General features: G+C 42.4%; 4 protein-coding genes across 6 annotated transcripts; 1 reads left to right on the top strand and 3 right to left on the bottom strand.

Moving 5' to 3' along the window:
* Positions 1–300: 300 nt before the first annotated feature.
* Sirt1 (NAD-dependent protein deacetylase sirtuin-1) lies at positions 301–4890 on the bottom strand. Of its 2 annotated transcripts, none has more exons than XM_089465570.1 (3): positions 4047–4890; positions 2930–3756; positions 301–2636 (listed from the first exon to the last, which is right to left on the bottom strand). In XM_089465570.1, exons 1-3 carry the CDS (start codon positions 4484–4486, stop codon positions 1240–1242), a joined length of 2664 nt encoding a protein of 887 aa, XP_089321696.1. In that variant the 5' UTR covers positions 4487–4890; the 3' UTR covers positions 301–1239. The 2 variants fall into 2 exon arrangements, with proteins under 2 accessions (XP_089321696.1, XP_017859852.1); XM_018004363.2 differs by having other exon boundaries at positions 2930–3768; positions 4047–4889.
* A 253-nt stretch (positions 4891–5143) lies between these two features.
* Positions 5144–7265, top strand: DnaJ-H (DnaJ homolog). The gene is made up of 4 exons (XM_018004364.2): positions 5144–5331; positions 5528–5615; positions 5679–6098; positions 6156–7265. The coding sequence occupies exons 2-4, from the start codon at positions 5547–5549 to the stop codon at positions 6807–6809; spliced, it is 1143 nt and encodes a 380-aa protein (XP_017859853.1). The 5' UTR covers positions 5144–5331; positions 5528–5546; the 3' UTR covers positions 6810–7265.
* Positions 7266–7639: 374 nt separating this feature from the next.
* kmg (kumgang) lies at positions 7640–10182 on the bottom strand. The gene is made up of 2 exons (XM_018001390.2): positions 8485–10182; positions 7640–8427 (listed from the first exon to the last, which is right to left on the bottom strand). The coding sequence occupies exons 1-2, from the start codon at positions 10180–10182 to the stop codon at positions 7816–7818; spliced, it is 2310 nt and encodes a 769-aa protein (XP_017856879.1). The 3' UTR covers positions 7640–7815.
* A 224-nt stretch (positions 10183–10406) lies between these two features.
* Positions 10407–15594, bottom strand: Pk34A (Protein kinase at 34A). 2 transcript variants are annotated; one of them, XR_016269457.1, is made up of 3 exons: positions 12655–15594; positions 11348–12589; positions 10407–10545 (listed from the first exon to the last, which is right to left on the bottom strand). XR_016269457.1 is itself a non-coding variant. In XM_089465571.1 (2 exons), exons 1-2 carry the CDS (start codon positions 12656–12658, stop codon positions 11445–11447), a joined length of 1149 nt encoding a protein of 382 aa, XP_089321697.1. In that variant the 5' UTR covers positions 12659–15594; the 3' UTR covers positions 11305–11444. The 2 variants fall into 2 exon arrangements, 1 of the variants encoding a protein (XP_089321697.1); XM_089465571.1 differs by lacking the exon at positions 10407–10545 and having other exon boundaries at positions 11305–12589.
* Positions 15595–18057: the final 2463 nt, after the last annotated feature.

The following is an 18057-nucleotide window of genomic DNA, read 5'->3' as shown; positions in this document are numbered from 1 at the left end:
TAACTTTTTAGATCTATTGTACATGTAAGTTAATGGTTCAGTCATTTAAACTTACGGGTCTATCTGCTCTTTAAAGTTAATGAACAAGAACGGTATCTTCAGATGCAGTTGTAGATCTGCATGCTCTCCCTTTAGATAATATGTAGGTGAAGAGAAGTTTCATGTTTATCTAGAATCCTACTCCTTTAAGCTAATGATTAAGAAAGGCTTCTTCCGCTGCACTTATAGAACTGTTGAATCTCCCACTTAGTATTAGGATATACCCATTGTTCGATATTCAATTGAATGAATAGGATGCTCTTGTAGCTGCTCAACAACTCTGAATAAATTGGTTTATTACGTTTTTTTGTTTTTGGATATTAATACATTATATATTGGTATATTACAACTAGTGCTTAATGAATCATTTACACATACGTTTGGTGGCTATAACATATATATATATATATATATATATATATGCATATGTATATCTCTGAAAATTATGCTAAATTTTTGATTAAACATTCATTAAAACTCGCACTAAACTGCAAGCTAATATGTGTTTATGTGTGTGTGAGAAGTGTAAATATGAATGCAATACATTTATATATATATAAAACTGCCATAACCGAGAGTTAAAAATAAGGAAACAGATTATTTTTAATCATATGAAATAGAAAAATTACATTTACAAAGTTACCTATATACAAATTGTTTTGTTTTTTTTTTGTTTTTTTGTTTTTGTCCGGTTCTTAAATGCTAGAAAAAACGTTGTTTTTCATCTTACTTCTGAACTTAGCCTATTTTGAATATAATCGAGGCAACATGCGCTAACAAATTGCAAATTAGAGAATTTGCGTGCATTTTACCCACCAGCTTTCAGTGGATTAACTAAAAGGCCTCAGCAACAACTTAACATGATAAAAATACTAAGATTTTACATGTACATATATATAGATCGCTATATATCTGCGTAATGAATAAATATATAAACTAAGTTTCCAAAAAAATATCAAAAATGGATACGCAAGCCAGCTATGAAACCGGGATCTCTCGTCTGGTTACGTTCGAAGAAGACAAATAGACATTTTACAAAAGCCTCAATTACTGTTTTGTGTTGAGCTTCTCTAGACATTGAATAGTGTTCGGGCTTTTGAGTCGAAATTGAATTGACTTGCAAAAGTCGCAGTGAAAATTATAATAAATAATAAACTTAACTTAACCGGCAACTAAATATATATATATGTATATAAACATTTACACAGTTGTTAATGTGGCTGCAGCTGTTGCTGTAGCTGTAACTACACTGGGTCGTCGCTTCTTAATAGGCGGCGGCGTTTCAGATTCAATCGCTGGACTGGCCGCAGACGTTGGCGACTGCAATTGCTCCATGGCTGTTGCACTTCGCCGCTTATTGCTGGGACTGCTGGTGCTCGAGGTGCTGGTGGCAGCAGCTGGTAGTGCATCGACGTCGAGAGCGTTGCCATTGGTGATTTCGGTGACAATGTGTGCCTCCAGTGCCGGCGGTAGAAGCGGTGATAGGGGCACCGCATTTAGATCGCATGCTTCCTCATCGCTGGCCACAACGTTGCTAAAGAGATCAGCTTCGCGCACACTTGCCCCATCCTCCTCCTCCTCGTAGTCCTCGCTAAAGTCACTATTCCAGAACACTTGAGCGCCGGGAAAGACATACGAGCAGCTATTGCTGTGGCAATAGAAGGTGCCGGGTTGTAGGCGTTCGGCTATGGTCTGTCGTCTCGGCTGCGGCGGAGTCGGTGTTAGGCTGGGCGCCGCTGTCTTAGTTTCCACAACCATATTCGCAGAAAGGTTTGGGTCCAAATTGCTGGCATAGCCGGCGGACACTTCAATATTGCTGGGATTGGATGCCTCACATTGCTCAATGCCACTATCCTTTGACGAGTCAACGGACAGATGACGGTAGCCGGCGGTGGTGGCACCATTTGCCACTGGAGCCGCCAAACGATCACAACTTAATGCCGTCTCATTCAATTCGACGAGTATGTCGCTCTTGATGCGTTCAATGGCTTCTCGGTCTGCATCGGCTGCATTGCTGTGGCTGCTGCTGGCAACTGGTTGCGGTTGCTGCAGCATCAGATGCTGCAGCTGATCTCGCTTGCTGTGTTCCGCTGTAAATGTGGAAGACTCGAAGCCGCTATCGGAACATGTGCCTGCCGATGACCCGAGCAGATAGTCAACCGAGCCATTTGATTTTAGGGACTGCGTATCCGTGTCTAGTTGTGATGGTTGCTCACACTCTGAGCTTCGAAGTCGATGATGGTGATAATGATGATGATGATAATGATGCTCTGTCGGTGGCAATAGCTCTCTCGATTCACGCAAAACTTGATCGTCACAGCAAAGCTGTTTCCAATCATGGTCGTCATCGCTGGACCCAGCACTCGACAGACGTTGACAGATCTGATTAATTATAACATCCGAATCGCCCAGAAGTTCCACATCGAACTTCAGATGATGCAGCTGCTCGCGATTGATCAGAATCTGCGGCACCGAAGCTGGTATGCTGCTGGGAATGTGTGCGACGGGGCGTACCTTGAGCGACGAGCCGATCACAATCAGCAAATCGCATTTGTCTTTATCTGTGGCCATAACCGTGTGGTACTCATCCGGTAATCCTATGATTATGATAAAACAGAAAAACAATTGTTTATATAACTAAATAATAGATTATAAATAAACAAAAAATAATTAAAAATACGATAATCTTTCAGCAATTGAAAAGGTTTGAAATAGTGTTGAATAATTTGAATATTTCAAACTATAGTGTTGGCTGCACTTTTTTCTCCTTACAAAGTGAAGTTGGCAGCGATTCGCCATATCTTTATTCAAAATTAGTTTTTGAGCTAGTTGGTTTCTCTTAGTGACTTGAGTTTAAAATTTAAAGACTAATCTACTATCTACTACGTACCTTCGCCAAAGAAGACTATATCTGGTTTCATGATGCCATTCTCTACCAGCTGCTTCAGCTGCTCCTCTGTTACAGCTACGGAAGCATCAACGCTGTGTTCCACATTCGGCTGGCATTGCGGGCACACGGGTATGCGTTGGGCAAATATATCGGCACGTAGTGCATCCGCATTGCACTTGTATTTGCATTTGGTGCACGATGCCGTCGAAAATGAGCCATGGCATTCAATCACCCGCTGAATGCCCGCAACACGCTCCAATGTGTCTATATTCTGGGTATAATTCCGCAACAGCTTGCCCTTTGTCTCCAGCATCTTGATGAAACGATGACACGGAGAGGGCTTGAACTCGCCGGGATAAATTTCGCGAGCAAATTTATAGAAGGGTCGCGGATCGCGCTTGAAGTAGTTAATATCGAACATGGCCTGCGGATCAGGCAAGTCGGGAAAATCATGCGCCAGTCGTGCATAGATACCATTTGTAGAGCGAAAATCTGGTATGCCGCATGAAACAGAGACACCGGCTCCAGTGAGCACAATAATCCGCTCCGACTTGTGAACCAAATCAATGACATCGTCAAAGGTGTTAACGTTGCTCAGCTTAGTGCGACGCTTCGGTTCATTCAACAAATGTGCCAGGTAATCCCACAACACCGAGTCCTCTGTGTCTGCTGCCAATCCAGTGGCAAAGTGCGGCATTATGCTGGCAATCACCTGGCGGGGTACGCGACCAGTGCAAAATTCGCGCTGTAGCCAACGCATTTTCCAGTCGCTGCGGCTCACAGATGAGCAATCCGAGCTGGAGGTGTCATCATCATCATCGTCATCGCTGTTGGCCCAGCTAAAGAAGTTATAGATGAATATTTTATACAAATGTGTATTTTTTTTTTTTTTTTTTGCCAATTTGATATAAAAAAAAATAAAAGATATTTTTAATTTAATTAAAATAATTTAAATTTTATTTTAAATTTGAGTTTGTACAAAAAAAAAAAAAAAAAAAAAATTAAGACCTAAGTTGAAAAAAGTTAAATTTAGAAAGGATTAGTTTGTTATTTATAATTTTGTAATTGGTTAATAATGTTAATTTATATGAGCATCATTCAGATGCGCTATTTATACCTTGATTTGTAATCTTCATTCTCATCCTCATCTCCTTCATCATCATCATCTGCCTCGGAGAAGGATCTTTCCAAATTGTTTGTTTGTTGCTGGCTGTTTTGCTCCGCATTGGTTACATTTTCGGCATTTCGATTGGCGCCAATTTGATGTTCTCCCATTTGAGGCAATGTTTTTGTTTTGATTTCACTATTTTCTTTTGGTTTCGTTTCGCTTGTTGCTGGCGTCGTTGCTGTTGCTGTCGCTACTAATGTTGTTGCTGCTGTTGCTGGCTTAGCATTTGTTGTCACAATTTCAGCGCCAAAATCGAAATTTGCCTGCGTGTGCTCAAAAATTTGTAGCTCGTTGCGCTCGGCTTGTACTTGGACTTCGTGTACATCCCCAATCTCTTTAAAATTAATATGTCCTAGTCGAACATCCATGTCCTCAAAATTTTCCATCATTTTTGCCAGGCGCAACACAGTTTTCGTGTGTTATGCTTTATCTGCTTCTTACCAAGCACTCACGCACACCACCAGCGAGTAGTTACGATTTCTTCTTTTTACTTTCTCGCGTTCCGTTTTCTCCTCTCTTTCGTTGGTACACACACAAAATTTTTACGTCTCTACTTTGCATCCATTTTGCTTGCGTAAAAACGCTATTTTACGGCGAAAAATCCCACTTTTTTAATTCAATCACTTCTATTTCCGATTTTTAACTTAAAAGAAAAATTTTAGAAAATTTAAAAGCGATTTTTATGAAATTTTTTTCGTAAAATTTGTACGTAATTTCTGGAAAATTTTCCGATGATGTGACGTACAAGTCACCTAGTGTGCCCAAAGCAAGCGTTGGAATAAATAATTAAATTTCACCACGCCCAACGTGTTATCTACGAAGACGCGCATTGATGACTCATGTTTGTGCTTTTTAGCAGACAGCATACGGTCACACTGCAAATAATTGGTATTCGCACAAAAAATATGAACAATAGCTCAGCAAAAAAACGTAATAGCTATTGATTCGTAAAATGAATGATGTTTTTGTGGTTTCCATTAGTACAGATGCATTTTAAAAATAATTACAGTACTTTACCTATTTTTAGGGTGACCACTTTTTATGTATCGTAGTGCAATCGTGTCTTTACAACACTAAATCGACTTCGCTATCCCCACAGTTACCCTTTAACAATGCAATTATTGCATTCATTGAACACTTGTCCTCAAAATCTTTATAAAATGAATAATTAAAGGGCATAATTCAAAATTGATCAAACAAAAACGTACAGAGGCTGATATTCCAAAAGACTTCGGTAAGCTGAACCGTATAGCATGCCAGTTGTACAGCTGTTAACACAGCTGCTTAGAATAGAGCCAATTCAAAAATCAAATGAAAACAACATAATGAACATCGTAACAATTTGAAATGCAAATCAGTTTGTCACAATTGTTTTAAATTATAAAAATTTTCTATTGATTACCATGTACGGGCATTGTCTTTGAATATAGGGGCTAGCGCGCAATCGCAATGGACAACCTGAATTTGTACCATATTCTTGGCGTGGCAAAGAATGCGACCGCAGATGATATTAAAAAGGTTCTTGGTTGTTTTTCTCGTATTCAATTTACTGATACCTAATCAACCCCGTGCCCAACATAGAATTATCGCAAATTGGCCAAAGAATTCCATCCGGACAAGAATCCCAATACGGCTGATAAATTTAAGGAAATATCGTTCGCCTATGAAGTACTTTCCGATCCGGCAAAACGTCGCATTTACGATCGGTATGGGATAAGGGGTCTGCAGGAAGGCGCCGAAAATGGCATGGGTACATCGGAGTTTTTCACACAATGGTTTGGCGGCATAAACGATGGTAAAGTTTTGATCAAATTGGAGTTGACGCTGGAGGAGATTTACACGGGTGGCAGTAAAAAAACGTTGCAATATAAGCGACAGAAGCTATGTGACAAGTGCAATGGCGAAGGCGGCCCACCGCAGGGCCGAGAAACCTGCGAGACATGCGAAGGTGTGGGCCACAGACCTGCCTTCACATTTATGGGTATGGCCAGTTTCGATGTGGTAAGTGGGAAGTAACCAGCTGAGAAAAGCATCAATTAATTGTCCACTGTTTGCTAGCCTTGCTCCTCATGTGATGGTCGTGGCTTTACCATCAAGGAATCGATGCGCTGCAAGAAGTGCACTGGCTCCGGCTTTGTGGAACAGCAAATGCATCGTGATATTGTGGTTGAACGCGGCGTGCCACATATGTTGAAGTTGCCCTTTGCCCATGAGGGACATCAGTTGCGTAACGGAGAGTATGGGGACCTCTTTGTGGTTATCGTGCAGGCTGAGCATCCCTTCTTCAGGCGTCGCCATGCAAATCTGTATATGGGCGATCTAGAGATTAATCTAACAGAGGCTTTGTGCGGCTATACGTATTGCTTCAAGCACTTGAATGGACGGCAAGTGTGCATGGCCACGAAGCCGGGCGAAGTGCTGCGGCACAATAATATCAAAATGATGAAAGGAATTGGCATGCCGGTGTTCACCAAACCGGAAGATCATGGTGATCTCTTTGTACAGTTCAAGGTGAACTTCCCACCCGATGGATTCGCCACGCCAGAGCAGTTGGCCACGCTAGAGACTGTGCTCCCACCGCGTGTAAAAATTACAGCGCCGGCCGGAGCGCAGCATGTGGAAATGTCAGACTATAAGCCACAACCACGTCTGCCAGACACCGATGATGAAGATGAAGCGCATTTCAATGGCGTCCAATGCCAGACAACTTAGTGGTGGGCATGGGCGTATCCGTGGCTGTTACAGGCGCGTTACCTCGCCATCGATCTTTGGAACCTGCGGCCCACGCTTGGCGTGGACGAGTTGTGCTTTTTGGTGCCGCTAATCGTTTTACTATGCATAGTATTATTTTTCATACAGGAATGTCTGCTGTGATCAGCGCGTGATGCAAAATTTTGGCTAATTTTTTATTAGCCAGAAAGCCCCTAAAAAAATCTTAGACTTAGCTTAGCTAAAAGTATGGATAGTAGTTGTTATTATGCTGTTATTAGGACCCCAAACTGAAAATTCTGTGTTATACTATTTACTCAAGCCTAATCATTATGCAACTAAAACTATATATTTATCGAAAGCAAAATTATTTGCCAAGTAAATTTCAAATAACATGTACTTTTGACTACCTATATCCTATAGCTCCCTTTAGAAGAAATAAATTAAGAAAAGACTCAATTCAAATTTAAATGTAAATGTAGAACAAATCGAACAAATCTCTAGTTGAGTCGAAGACTAACTACTCTTATTGATCTCATGCAATGCTTTATACTCTAGAATGAATTTCCCCAGTTATCTATTTCTAAGCAATATTATATTCCAATATGAAAAAGTGCTATTAGCTGAATATGAATAAGAACTAATAATATAGCTATAAAATTAAATTTGAATGTAAACGCAGACAAATTCGAGCAAAATGTTTAGCAAGTCGAATCTGTTGGTAAATCTCGTAAGCTTTACTTGTAATGATCTCATGCAATACTCTCAGCATAATCAAGCCCTTCAGTAAAATTCGATTCCTTATAGCTGTTCTGCAAGACTTTCAAGGAATATAATTTAAGCAATCTTTTATTCAAATATGAAAAAGTGCAATAAATAGCTATATATACCGTATAAACATAACGGATAACAAATAATTCCTGTATAAATAATTGCAATGCCAGTTTGTATAAATAGTAAAAGCAAATGATTAGTGTAATTAGTGTAATAGTCCTGTTCATGATGCGAGTTATCCTTTATGTGAATGCTTATTGGATTTGCTGCTTGTCTTGCTGTGCTTTTGCTTCTGTGTCGAATGGCTGCGTTCCATGGACCGTTCATTGGTGTGCGCTGGGGGCTGCTCCGCGTGGGATTTGCTGGACACACGCAAGTCGAGAGCAGCAAAAGAGTCTGATTGTGCATCCTGAATCTCTAGATTATCCTCCTCGAGCTGAGGCAGAGCAGCGAGCAGCTGTTGCTGGTGCTGCTGCTCCAGATTGCTGGGCTGCATCTCGCCGCAGCGCATGGTCTTGGCATCGGCTGCCTGCTCGGCGCTGACCTTCATGAGGGTGAGATATTGATTGTACTTGGCATAGTTGCGTCTGCCCGTCTCATCGTTCATCAGCACCTGCGCCTGGGTGTGCGACTTGTCGCGCATGGCCTTCAACCGAATGTGCTTGGTAATGTCCCAGCGCCAGTTGGAGCGGTACGAGCACAGCGAGCACTCGAACGGCTTGCGGTTCAGATGGCCCACGATGTGGACGTGGAAGCGTGAGGCGGTCGCTGCCCAAAATGTGCAATGCGGACATTTGAAGACCTTCTTGAGGGCATCCGAGTCCTCCGGCTGCAGTTGCTCCGTGACCTGGCAAAGGGCAGAAGTTACTGCTGAATCGTTTCTAGGCTGCTCCTGAGTACCTACCTCGCCATAGCCGGGTGCCGTCTCGACACCACAATAGCTCAGATCGGTGCTAGCACCGCGAAAGTCCTCCTCCCCGGTCAGATCCATGTCGCAGGCCAGCTGCGTGGTGTTTCGCAGCGCCGGCTCGCACTGCTGCAGATGGCTGATCAGCTCCATGGCGTTGGGCACGCGCTGCTGGCAGTGTGAGCAGCTGATGGGCGGCAGCTCGGACAGTGGCGAGCCAGAACTAGACCCAATTGCCCCCACGATGGGACTAGGACAGAGCTCAGGGTCCATCGATTCTGCCTGATCAGTTGACGAATCCAGAGCGGCTGCTCCTGCTGCCTGATGTTGCACTTGCTGCTGCTGCTGCTGCTGCTGTTGCTGTTGCTCCTGCGAGCTCGAACGTCGAGCCACATGATGGTTGAGCTCATGTATGGTCAGCGATTGCTTGATGTTGGTGCTGAAGTCGCAAACGGCGCACTTGAAGTAGCCATTGGCGCCATGGTTCTTCGTGTGCCTGTCCAGGTTCCATTTGTAGGGCGAATGAAAGTCACACGAGCCGCACTTGATCAGCGGCATCGTGTGATACTTGACGTGCTTCTTAAAGCGTGCACGGATCGGTGTGCTGTACGAGCATTTCTGGCACTGGTACTGGGTGACCGAGGAGCTGCCGGCCGACAGATCGAGCGCCTCGGGTGTCACACACTCATCGGCAGGCGGCGAAGCCTCCGAGTCCGAGCTGCTGTTCTCCGGCTCACGGCCCAGCTCCTCGACGGGTCGAGCGCTCGGCAGGATGGCCGATGCCGGCATCAGCATGCACATCTGGAACTCGAAAGCCATGGAGAAGATGTTGGCGCTGCGCGAGACCATCTGCTGCAGATGCTGCAGCTGCTGCTGGCGATTGAACGCCTCCACATTGCTCAGCAGCTGCTGCTCCTGCAGCTGCAGCTCGCTCTTCAGCTGCTTGAGCGAGGGCCCCGCCTGCATGGCACTGCTCGCCAGCGTTGCTCCCCTCTGGTCGGCATCAACTGCAAGGGGTAGTGGTAGTGGCAATGGCAGTGCCAGTGGCAGTGGTACTACAGGTGCAGCAACACTCTGCTGCAAAGGGGCTGGCATCCCAGTTGGCGCCTCGATGCTCTCCTCCAGGCGACGCTTGCGCGCCTCCCGATTGCAGTGGCGTCTGCCGGCCAAGCCGTTGCTGTCATCGTCCGAGCAGCCGTGCACCATCTTCATGTGACGCACCAGCTTCTGGAAGTGGCGGGAGGCATACAGGCACAGCTTGCACTCGTTTATCACGATCTTCTCGCCGTGCACGTCGCGCAGGTGAGACAAATGGCTGCGCGGATTCTGCGTGAAGAAGGCGCACGCATTGCAGCTGTAGTTTCGCCGGATCTTGCACTGCGGCAGCTCCTCCTCGGGCCGCGACTCTAGCATGGGCAGCGATTCCTTGCAGCCGTCCTCCTGCTCCGCCTTGGACATGGCCGACGGCACCATCGGCGGCTGCGGCTGAGCAGTTGCTGTCTGATTGTTGAGGAGCTGCAGCTGGCGCTCGAGCATCTCGGCGCTGACCAAGGGATGCGTGGCCATCGGATTGGCACTCTCTGCCGCTGCTGCGTCACTCTCCTCCATTGCTGTCTGAAAGACTGTGACACCACTCACCAGGCTGCGCACCACCAAACGGCCACCCGAACGCTCTACCATCGACGGCAATTCCATATTTAAGTTTTGCCCTCAGTTTTTCACTATTCAGATTGCACGATTTTTCCACAAGATTTTTCTTTTGTTTTTTCTTCAATTTTTTCCTTAGACTTTAAGTTTTTGGTTTTTTTTTAGCGATGTTCACACTACGACAGAACAGATTGAACTAAACCACTTTTCAGACCGTCAAACGGATGGTCGACTTTTTCTATTACGCAAAGGCTACTGGGTCTCGAAATCAAAGCGGTTCCTCGAGTCCCATGCGTGCTATCGGAAAGCCTGTCAAATTCATGGGCTTAACCAACATCAACTACAAATTTCATATACGACTCTGTATATATGTAAATATATTACGAAATCTAGACTGGCATCAACTGAGTTCTGTAAATAAAACAGAAAAAAGGCAAAATCAAGAGACTGAAACAGTGGCAGAGCTAAGCTAGGCAAGCAAAAGAGCAGAGGGCGTAAGCACAAAAAAATAACTAAATAAAAAGAAAAGTAAAGAAAATTAGCCTCAAAGTGACAGCAAAAGACAGGACACAATGTGTATGTGTGTATGGACTTTAAGAAATATTGCTACAGATGTGAAATTGAAGAGTTTTGCGAAAAGAGAAAACTAAACTGCAGTACAAAATTCCTATTAGCAAAAATGAAAAAATGAGAACTAAAAGTAAATAGATAGGATATATAACTGGAAATGCTTGTTTGAAAGACTAAGAGACAGAAGGGACTAAGGGTAAGACCCGAGAAAGTCGGTCAGCACCGGGCTATAGCGTCTATAAAAGAGTCCTATCAGTCTCAAGGCATAAGCTACGTGAGAAATATAGAGTCGGACGAAAGCTATAGAGAAAGACCTAGCAAAACCCTGTGGCTGCCGAGGTCGACAGTAATGCAAAATGATTTCTGTACAGGGTAAGAATAGATTATATTAGAATAGAACCGGAAAATTTGTTTTTATAAATTACATAGAATAATATAAGATAATAAAGAGCTCATAAATCATGTGCATAAATATGAAAATAAATATTTGAATTGACACTTATGTAAAATAGCTTAAAATTAATGTTCTTTACAAATAGATTAATAGATACTAAGGATAGTAAAGGAGTTGCTCGTAAAATGACCCGCATTTAAGTTAGATTTAATCAGGTGCATAGGTAGAGCTGCTTTTTTCCATACTCACCTCATGTTTAGTATTTAAAAAGCTAGGTATATAACTAATACAGCCTTGGGTGACTATAAACAATATGAACTTAAAATCTAGTGTTGCACTTGAGTCGCTACTGCTCGATGACTTCCACCAGGTGGAGAGGTAATAGATGCATCCAGAGGCCGGGATCAACCTGCAGCTCATGCTGGCTAAAGTTGAACAGCGATGGCAGCCGCACTCCGTTGGGCATGTGGGTGTTGAGGGCATCCATGGTGCGCAGCTCGTCATAGCTGGCGTGGGCACAGGCTCGCAGCGGGGCGATGCGAGCTTTGGGATCATACTGCAGGCAAGCATCCAGCAGTGCTGCCAAATCCTGTGGCACCCAGACGCCAATCAGGATTTGCCAACTGGGTCGCGGGATGATTGTAGTTGCGGTGTCCAGGCCACTGGCTGCTAGGATATGAGGCGCACGCTCCAAGCCGTCGGTGCCCAGGACACTAATCATGTGCAGCAGCTGGGCCTCGTCGTGCATGTTGCTGGCGAAGAGCGCGAAGCTCTTGAGCAGCTCGGCGAGCACACAGCCGGCGCTCCAGACGTCCACCGTGGTGCTATAACGCTGGCACCTGGCATAGAGTTCGGGCGCCCGATAGAACCGCGAGCAGACGTACGTGGCACTGGACTCGTTGACGTCCAGGAACTTGGCGCTGCCAAAGTCGGCCAATTTGAGGCTCATTGTGAGCGGATCGATCAGCATATTCTCCGGCTTAATATCCCGATGACAGATGCAGTGCGAGTGCAAATAACCGAGGCCCCGGAACAGTTGATAGGAAATAATGCGCACGTAGATCATCTGCAGGGGTCGCTGGCGATGCTTGATTATGAGCTCGGCGAGCGTCATTGGCATGTACTCCATGGCCATGAGCAGATAGTTTTGCTTGGAGCAGTTTATCTGGGCATAGCAGTACATGATCAGGCGCACTATATTGCAGTGCCCCTCAAGGTAATTCATTATTTCCGGCTCACGTTCCATCAGGTAGGGATCGAAGTCGACTTGCTTTAGAGCCACCAGACGCTCCGATTTGTCGAGATGCGCTTTGTAGACGCGCCCGAAGGTGCCTTTGCCAATCAGCTCCTTAACGGTAATTGTGGTGCGGACCGGTTCCCTGCCACAACGTGTATAGGCCATGACCATAAAAACGCTTCCATTCGATATTATTGAGTTGCATGACGGTATCAGCGTGGATTCCATTTGCTTTGTAATATAAAAGACTTTAGCTGGCAGTTTAAAGGACATTACAATTAGCGTCACAGAAATGAAAGTATTTTAATTTTTTACTTACACATGTTTATTTTTCCCAATTTGTTTATATTTGTTTGATCTATACATACATATGTAGTTGATATTATGCTGGCAGCTTATAAAAAGCCAAGCTGCGCTAGCATTAGCTAAATTAACGCCTTCATTATGTCTATGCTTAACTTAATAATAACATGCGAATATACATATACGAGAAAGGCAAACCACACTGGCAGCCGTTATCCTCCTCTCGCTCTTCGTTCAGTCAATGTCCGGCAATTGATATCTCTATCGCACACACAGCAGCAATTGACGTATACAGATTTCTAGTGTTATTTATTTATTTACTTTGTACTTTTTAAGCAATTTGTTTGCATATTTGAGTTAATATTTAAAAAAGAACCGCGTTGTTTTCAGCGCCACGCATGCTTATAGGGCAGTGCTGCCACCTAACGTTGGCGTTGCCACAAAATTATGCATTTGCAAGCATTGCGCTGAAATTCACCACGCACTGTGCGTTTTCACCAAACGGTTAAGTGGTGGATAATGTATTTAAAAATAAGCTTCCATTGTCGTTTGCACTGTAAATGAAATTGAACTGAAGAAAGGAGATTATCATTCAATTTAAATCAAGCAATAGAATCAATTCGATTGTATATCTAGTGGAATTGCAGTTGATGCTATCTTTCTCTTAGTTTGGCAGCTGAAGAACATTTAGTTGCATTAAGCCTTAGACTTTAATATGTTAAGACCTCAGCGAATCGCTAGTGTTTGTTTGTTTGTGTCTCTTGCTATTTCCATTTCCGGTTGTGCTGATGAAAAGAAAAAAGCAAACTTTCGCCACCAAAGTTTATGGGCCGTAGCAGCAGCAGCAGCAGCAGCAGCCGAAGTAGGCAACACTTCAACGAGAAATGTCGCTTGCCATCCTGCTCTGCGGTTCAGAGTTGAAATTCATGTAATTCCATTAACACAGACAACTTCCGTTAGACGAGCAAATGACAGGCTCGCCTAATGGGCGACGCGTGTGCGATGCCATCGTTGACGATGTGGATGCGGCTGGGCATTGTGGCATTCACACACACACACGCAGGCATACAAATATATATTATATACATATACATATATATTGTGCCGTTTACTGCACGGCTTTGCGTCAGTTTCAGTTCAGTTATCAGAGCCCTTTTATTAAGCATCCGCCGAGCCACCCACCACCCTTGGCATTAAAATTAAATTCCCAAATTCAAATGGCAGCTTTTACGATGATATAAATCGCAGCCGGTGCAACAGGTCCCACAAACCCAAACACACGCACACACACTAACAAAATGGCTAAAAGTTCATTGAGAGCAGAGCAAAACCCGCAAAACGGAAATGACTGTCAGAGCAAAGTGGCAAGTAGCATAGCTATGGACAGATATTCCGGATGTCCGTATGGACTGAATATTTTTTGCGTTTGCCCTTGCAACACACACACAGACCATTCTGTCTTCCGCTTTTTTCTTTTTCACTTCTTTTTTTTTTTTTTTTTTAAGGCTGCTCTGCATTACAAATTCGAGAGTAGGAAATTTTTAGAAGTGTATGGAACTTGGATTTAGGATACGTATGTATGTGTGTTAGGTGTATAGGATTAGGTAATAGTAAATTTAAACATATTTAAAATTAAGTTTATTAGGCAGGTGATGAAAATGAGAAGTCCTAGGTAATCGACTCAATAAGGCACAATCGATCCTATATAGAGGATACCTAATGACCGGGAAGTACTCGGAAATTTCATTCTTCATTTATATTTATTGAATCTTGTTCAAAATATGCTACTGTCTAAATGATTCACATATTCTAAAATAAACTGAAGTTCTATAAGATTTTTTAATAAAATATTAATACTACCAAATTCTTGAGCTCTCAATGAAGGGAGGTTAGGTTTTAAGGCGTCGTTGCATCAAAATAAGTTCTCTAAGACCATATTGAATATATTAATTAAAATATCATAAATAATTAATTAAGTGAAGCTATTTTTTTGTTTTGATTTAAGCAGTAAATTGATTTAATTATAGTTAATTAGCGAAACAAATGAAAAATTAAGGCGTGTTGGGGTCTAGTAAAAAATGGGCTTGTTCTCAGAACCTTTAAATGAGATTCGATACTTAATGGAATAAATTTGAAGTTGTTTTCTTTGGAATGGATTTTTTTTTTTATTACTTAATGAATGTAAAATGTTATTTATATAATATAATATTATATTACAATATTTTGATTCTACTCACGGTCCCTTGAAAATCAATAAGAGTGCAAGCTGGAATCATACCTATCTATGTGTAACACTGTTCTATGCATTCTCGAGCGTTGCTGAAGCACATTCTTTAGCGCTTCAAAGTGGAAGTCGTGCCCGGTTCTCGGCCGGCTCGGAGGCACTTGACGTCTCAAAGTCAATGGCAATGGCGTAATTCGTGGGAAAATCTCTTGATTGCATTCTATTGCAAAAAAGTAAATATACATATGTATGTATATATGGCTGTTTGACTTACTCACAATACATGTACGTGTATGTGAATATATATTATATATTTAATTAACAGTCAATGCATTGCACTGCTGACAAACAACTCCTGTGCTCCGCCCACCACCGCCTGCCCTGACCGTCCCTTTCGGACGGCTCCGCCCTCGCCAAAGATTGAAAAATCTTTTAAGACAACGCCGCCATCGTCACACCTTAGTGATGCTGTATATATATTTTTTTTTCACGCTGCTGGTGATGCACACTGCGGTTACTGCGATTGAGACTGCGACTGCGACTGCGATCTTGACCTTGAACTTGGTATTAGATGTGTGAGCTCTCTTGAAACCGGTTGGTCGCTTGCGCACTCGCTTGGTTACCTGGCTAACCGAGGCTTTTGTACTGTAAAATTAATGGGCAGCAGAAAAAAATGCGCCAAGACAACGGTGACAAGCACGAGGTAAACTCGAGCCCAGTACCAACTGCGGCGTCAATTAAGAGCAGTCGGTATATAATGAACCGCAGGGCCCCCATTCCACCACCTCGGCACTCAGTGTGCAAATTTCCATTTGAAATGTAAATTTAAATCACATTTCTATGTCGATAAAAACAGTGAGCAAACAAACGCCCCTGCTTCCCTCCCAAAAAAAAAAAAAAAAAGGAAAACTGTTATGAACAGCAACAGCAAGAGAAACACTTGTTCCATGGCTGAACATTTCTAATTGTTTGGCATTAAATACGAGTCCAAACCCTTTTCAGCCATAACCGCAGCGCAAATAGAAGCTAGCCAAAATATACACACACACACAAACACAGACCACACAGTGTGTGTGTGAGGGAGACAGAGACAGAGAGAGAGAGAGAGAGCGAGTCCGGCAACATGTTGCGCCGCAGCCGCAGCTAATCTGACGTCCGTTAAGTATGCCCTAAGAGCAGGCGGAACAGAGCCTTGTTTTTATCGTGGGCGGTTGTCTGTGGTGGGTCGTTGTAGTGGGTGGTTGGGTGGCTGGCTGTGTGGAATGCACACAGCCTGTGCTGCTTAATTTTAAAAGCTTCGTAAAAAAAGTAAACCAAGCAACGGCAAGTCGAAGAGCAAATGCCCTTTGCTAATTGAATGCAATAAAATCAATTAGAAATTATATATATGGAAATATGATATATATAGTTAATCAATATATGCGCTCACTCAATGTACAATATTTTCTATATCTATATTCGAACTATTGCTCTAAGTATTTTTTGTATTCTTTATTATTATAATATTTATATATATTTAGTATATTTATATATTTTTTCAATTAATTTAAGTTTGTTTAAATATTTGGGTGGGTTGGCACATATGGATAGGGATATAAAATAGTTGCTCGATATATAAAAATGATAGCTGCTCTTAAGTCACCTTGAAACTCTGACTCACCAATTACATTCCTAAACCCTAGAGTCGCGAGGGCGTGGTGAGTGGGATGTGACAATTCAGTAAGAATCAACCCTCCATTATCCCACCAATATATCTCATATATCTCATATATCTCATAATCAAAACAACCTACATAAAGGGTATGCAAAGCACAACAAACAAACAAGAAAGCAGCGACCACATGATGCCAGCTGCTCACATTATGGACTAATAAATTAAGCTTTAAGCTAATATGTTTGCTTAGCGACATTTTGGGGCAGCATATAGTATATGTAAGCATATTTGTGTAAAAATATACATATATAAAAAAAAAATAAAAAAATGTATATATATATATATATATATATTTTATTTGCAATCTGTCTTGTACAAAACAATAAGCAAATCTTTAAACTATAACTATAAATAACCGGATGGTAAATAAATAAAATAAAATAATATATAATAATGTGCTGAATATATTGCATATATAAAACACTGTTTGGCCTAATATTTATTTTATAGTTTGGGCTTTTCAATACATTATCCAGCCATACTTCAATAATCTTAAGTTTTTTACAGTATTTGTTTCATAATTTTAGCTTATTAAACATTTACAAGTTATATAATTTTTATCATTATCAGATCGAGTTACGCTAGTGACTACTTGTCTTCCCTCTCTGCCACGCCCCCAATTTTAGCCAGTGCACTGGTGGCACGTCCAACAAATTTGACCGCCAAAAATGTACAAATCGATGCTGTTGCTGCTGGCGTCTCTTAAGTAAACGACATCAAACGAATTGCCATAAACAGTGTGAAATAAGTGAGATTGCAGCGGAGCATGGGGGGTATGCGCGACTAGGATGTACGCTGTAATGAATAAATAACTGAGATATTACTTGTTTTTTATTGAATATCGAAATTAAAATATAGAATTATTATGCTATAAGCATATGTTTACGAAAAAATTACAAAAGAGGGCAGTTTAGTGAATTCGCAGGAATTAAAAATAAAAAAAAAAACGGTTTTTTCTTATAACAACTTAAACAGAAAGTGGGGAGATCAGTCAAGTCCCGATAATTCAAAATGGCAAAGGGATCTTATTATTTTTTTTTTTTTTTTTAGTTACACAGAAAATTATTGAGAATGTAATTTTTTAAAAGGGGATAGAATTTCTTACGATTTAAGGCGATTTTCGATTTAGCGGGCTACAAATCATCGAGACTCGATTTAGACTCTCCATTTCCATTCTAGTTTGATTTGATAGACTCTCGCCTGCAAATGGCTTTAGCGTCCACTACCTTGTTTGAAAATCGAAAAGTGTACAGGGTATGCAGGCAACGGCAAACCGGTTAGGTGGTTAACCAAACAGCTGCAGCAGTTGAATGCAACAAACTAGTCGCTGTCTCTGCCAGACTTGGCTGCAATCTGTGTGCTGAGTGCTGTGTGGCATGTGGCTGGAGTCGTTGTTGTTGCTTGTTGTCAGTTTTCAAGAACCAGGTCAAGGCTGCCGCAGACGGCCATGCGTAGATCATCAGTGGATTTCAATTTGCAGC

This window comes from Drosophila arizonae, chromosome 3 (assembly GCF_054131065.1).
Source record: "Drosophila arizonae isolate 15081-1271.41 chromosome 3, UAZ_ARI_1.0, whole genome shotgun sequence".
In the NCBI taxonomy this organism is placed as follows: domain Eukaryota; kingdom Metazoa; phylum Arthropoda; class Insecta; order Diptera; family Drosophilidae; genus Drosophila; species Drosophila arizonae.
Note: the sequence above shows the minus strand (reverse complement) of the source record. Positions and strands in the feature narration are given on the sequence as shown.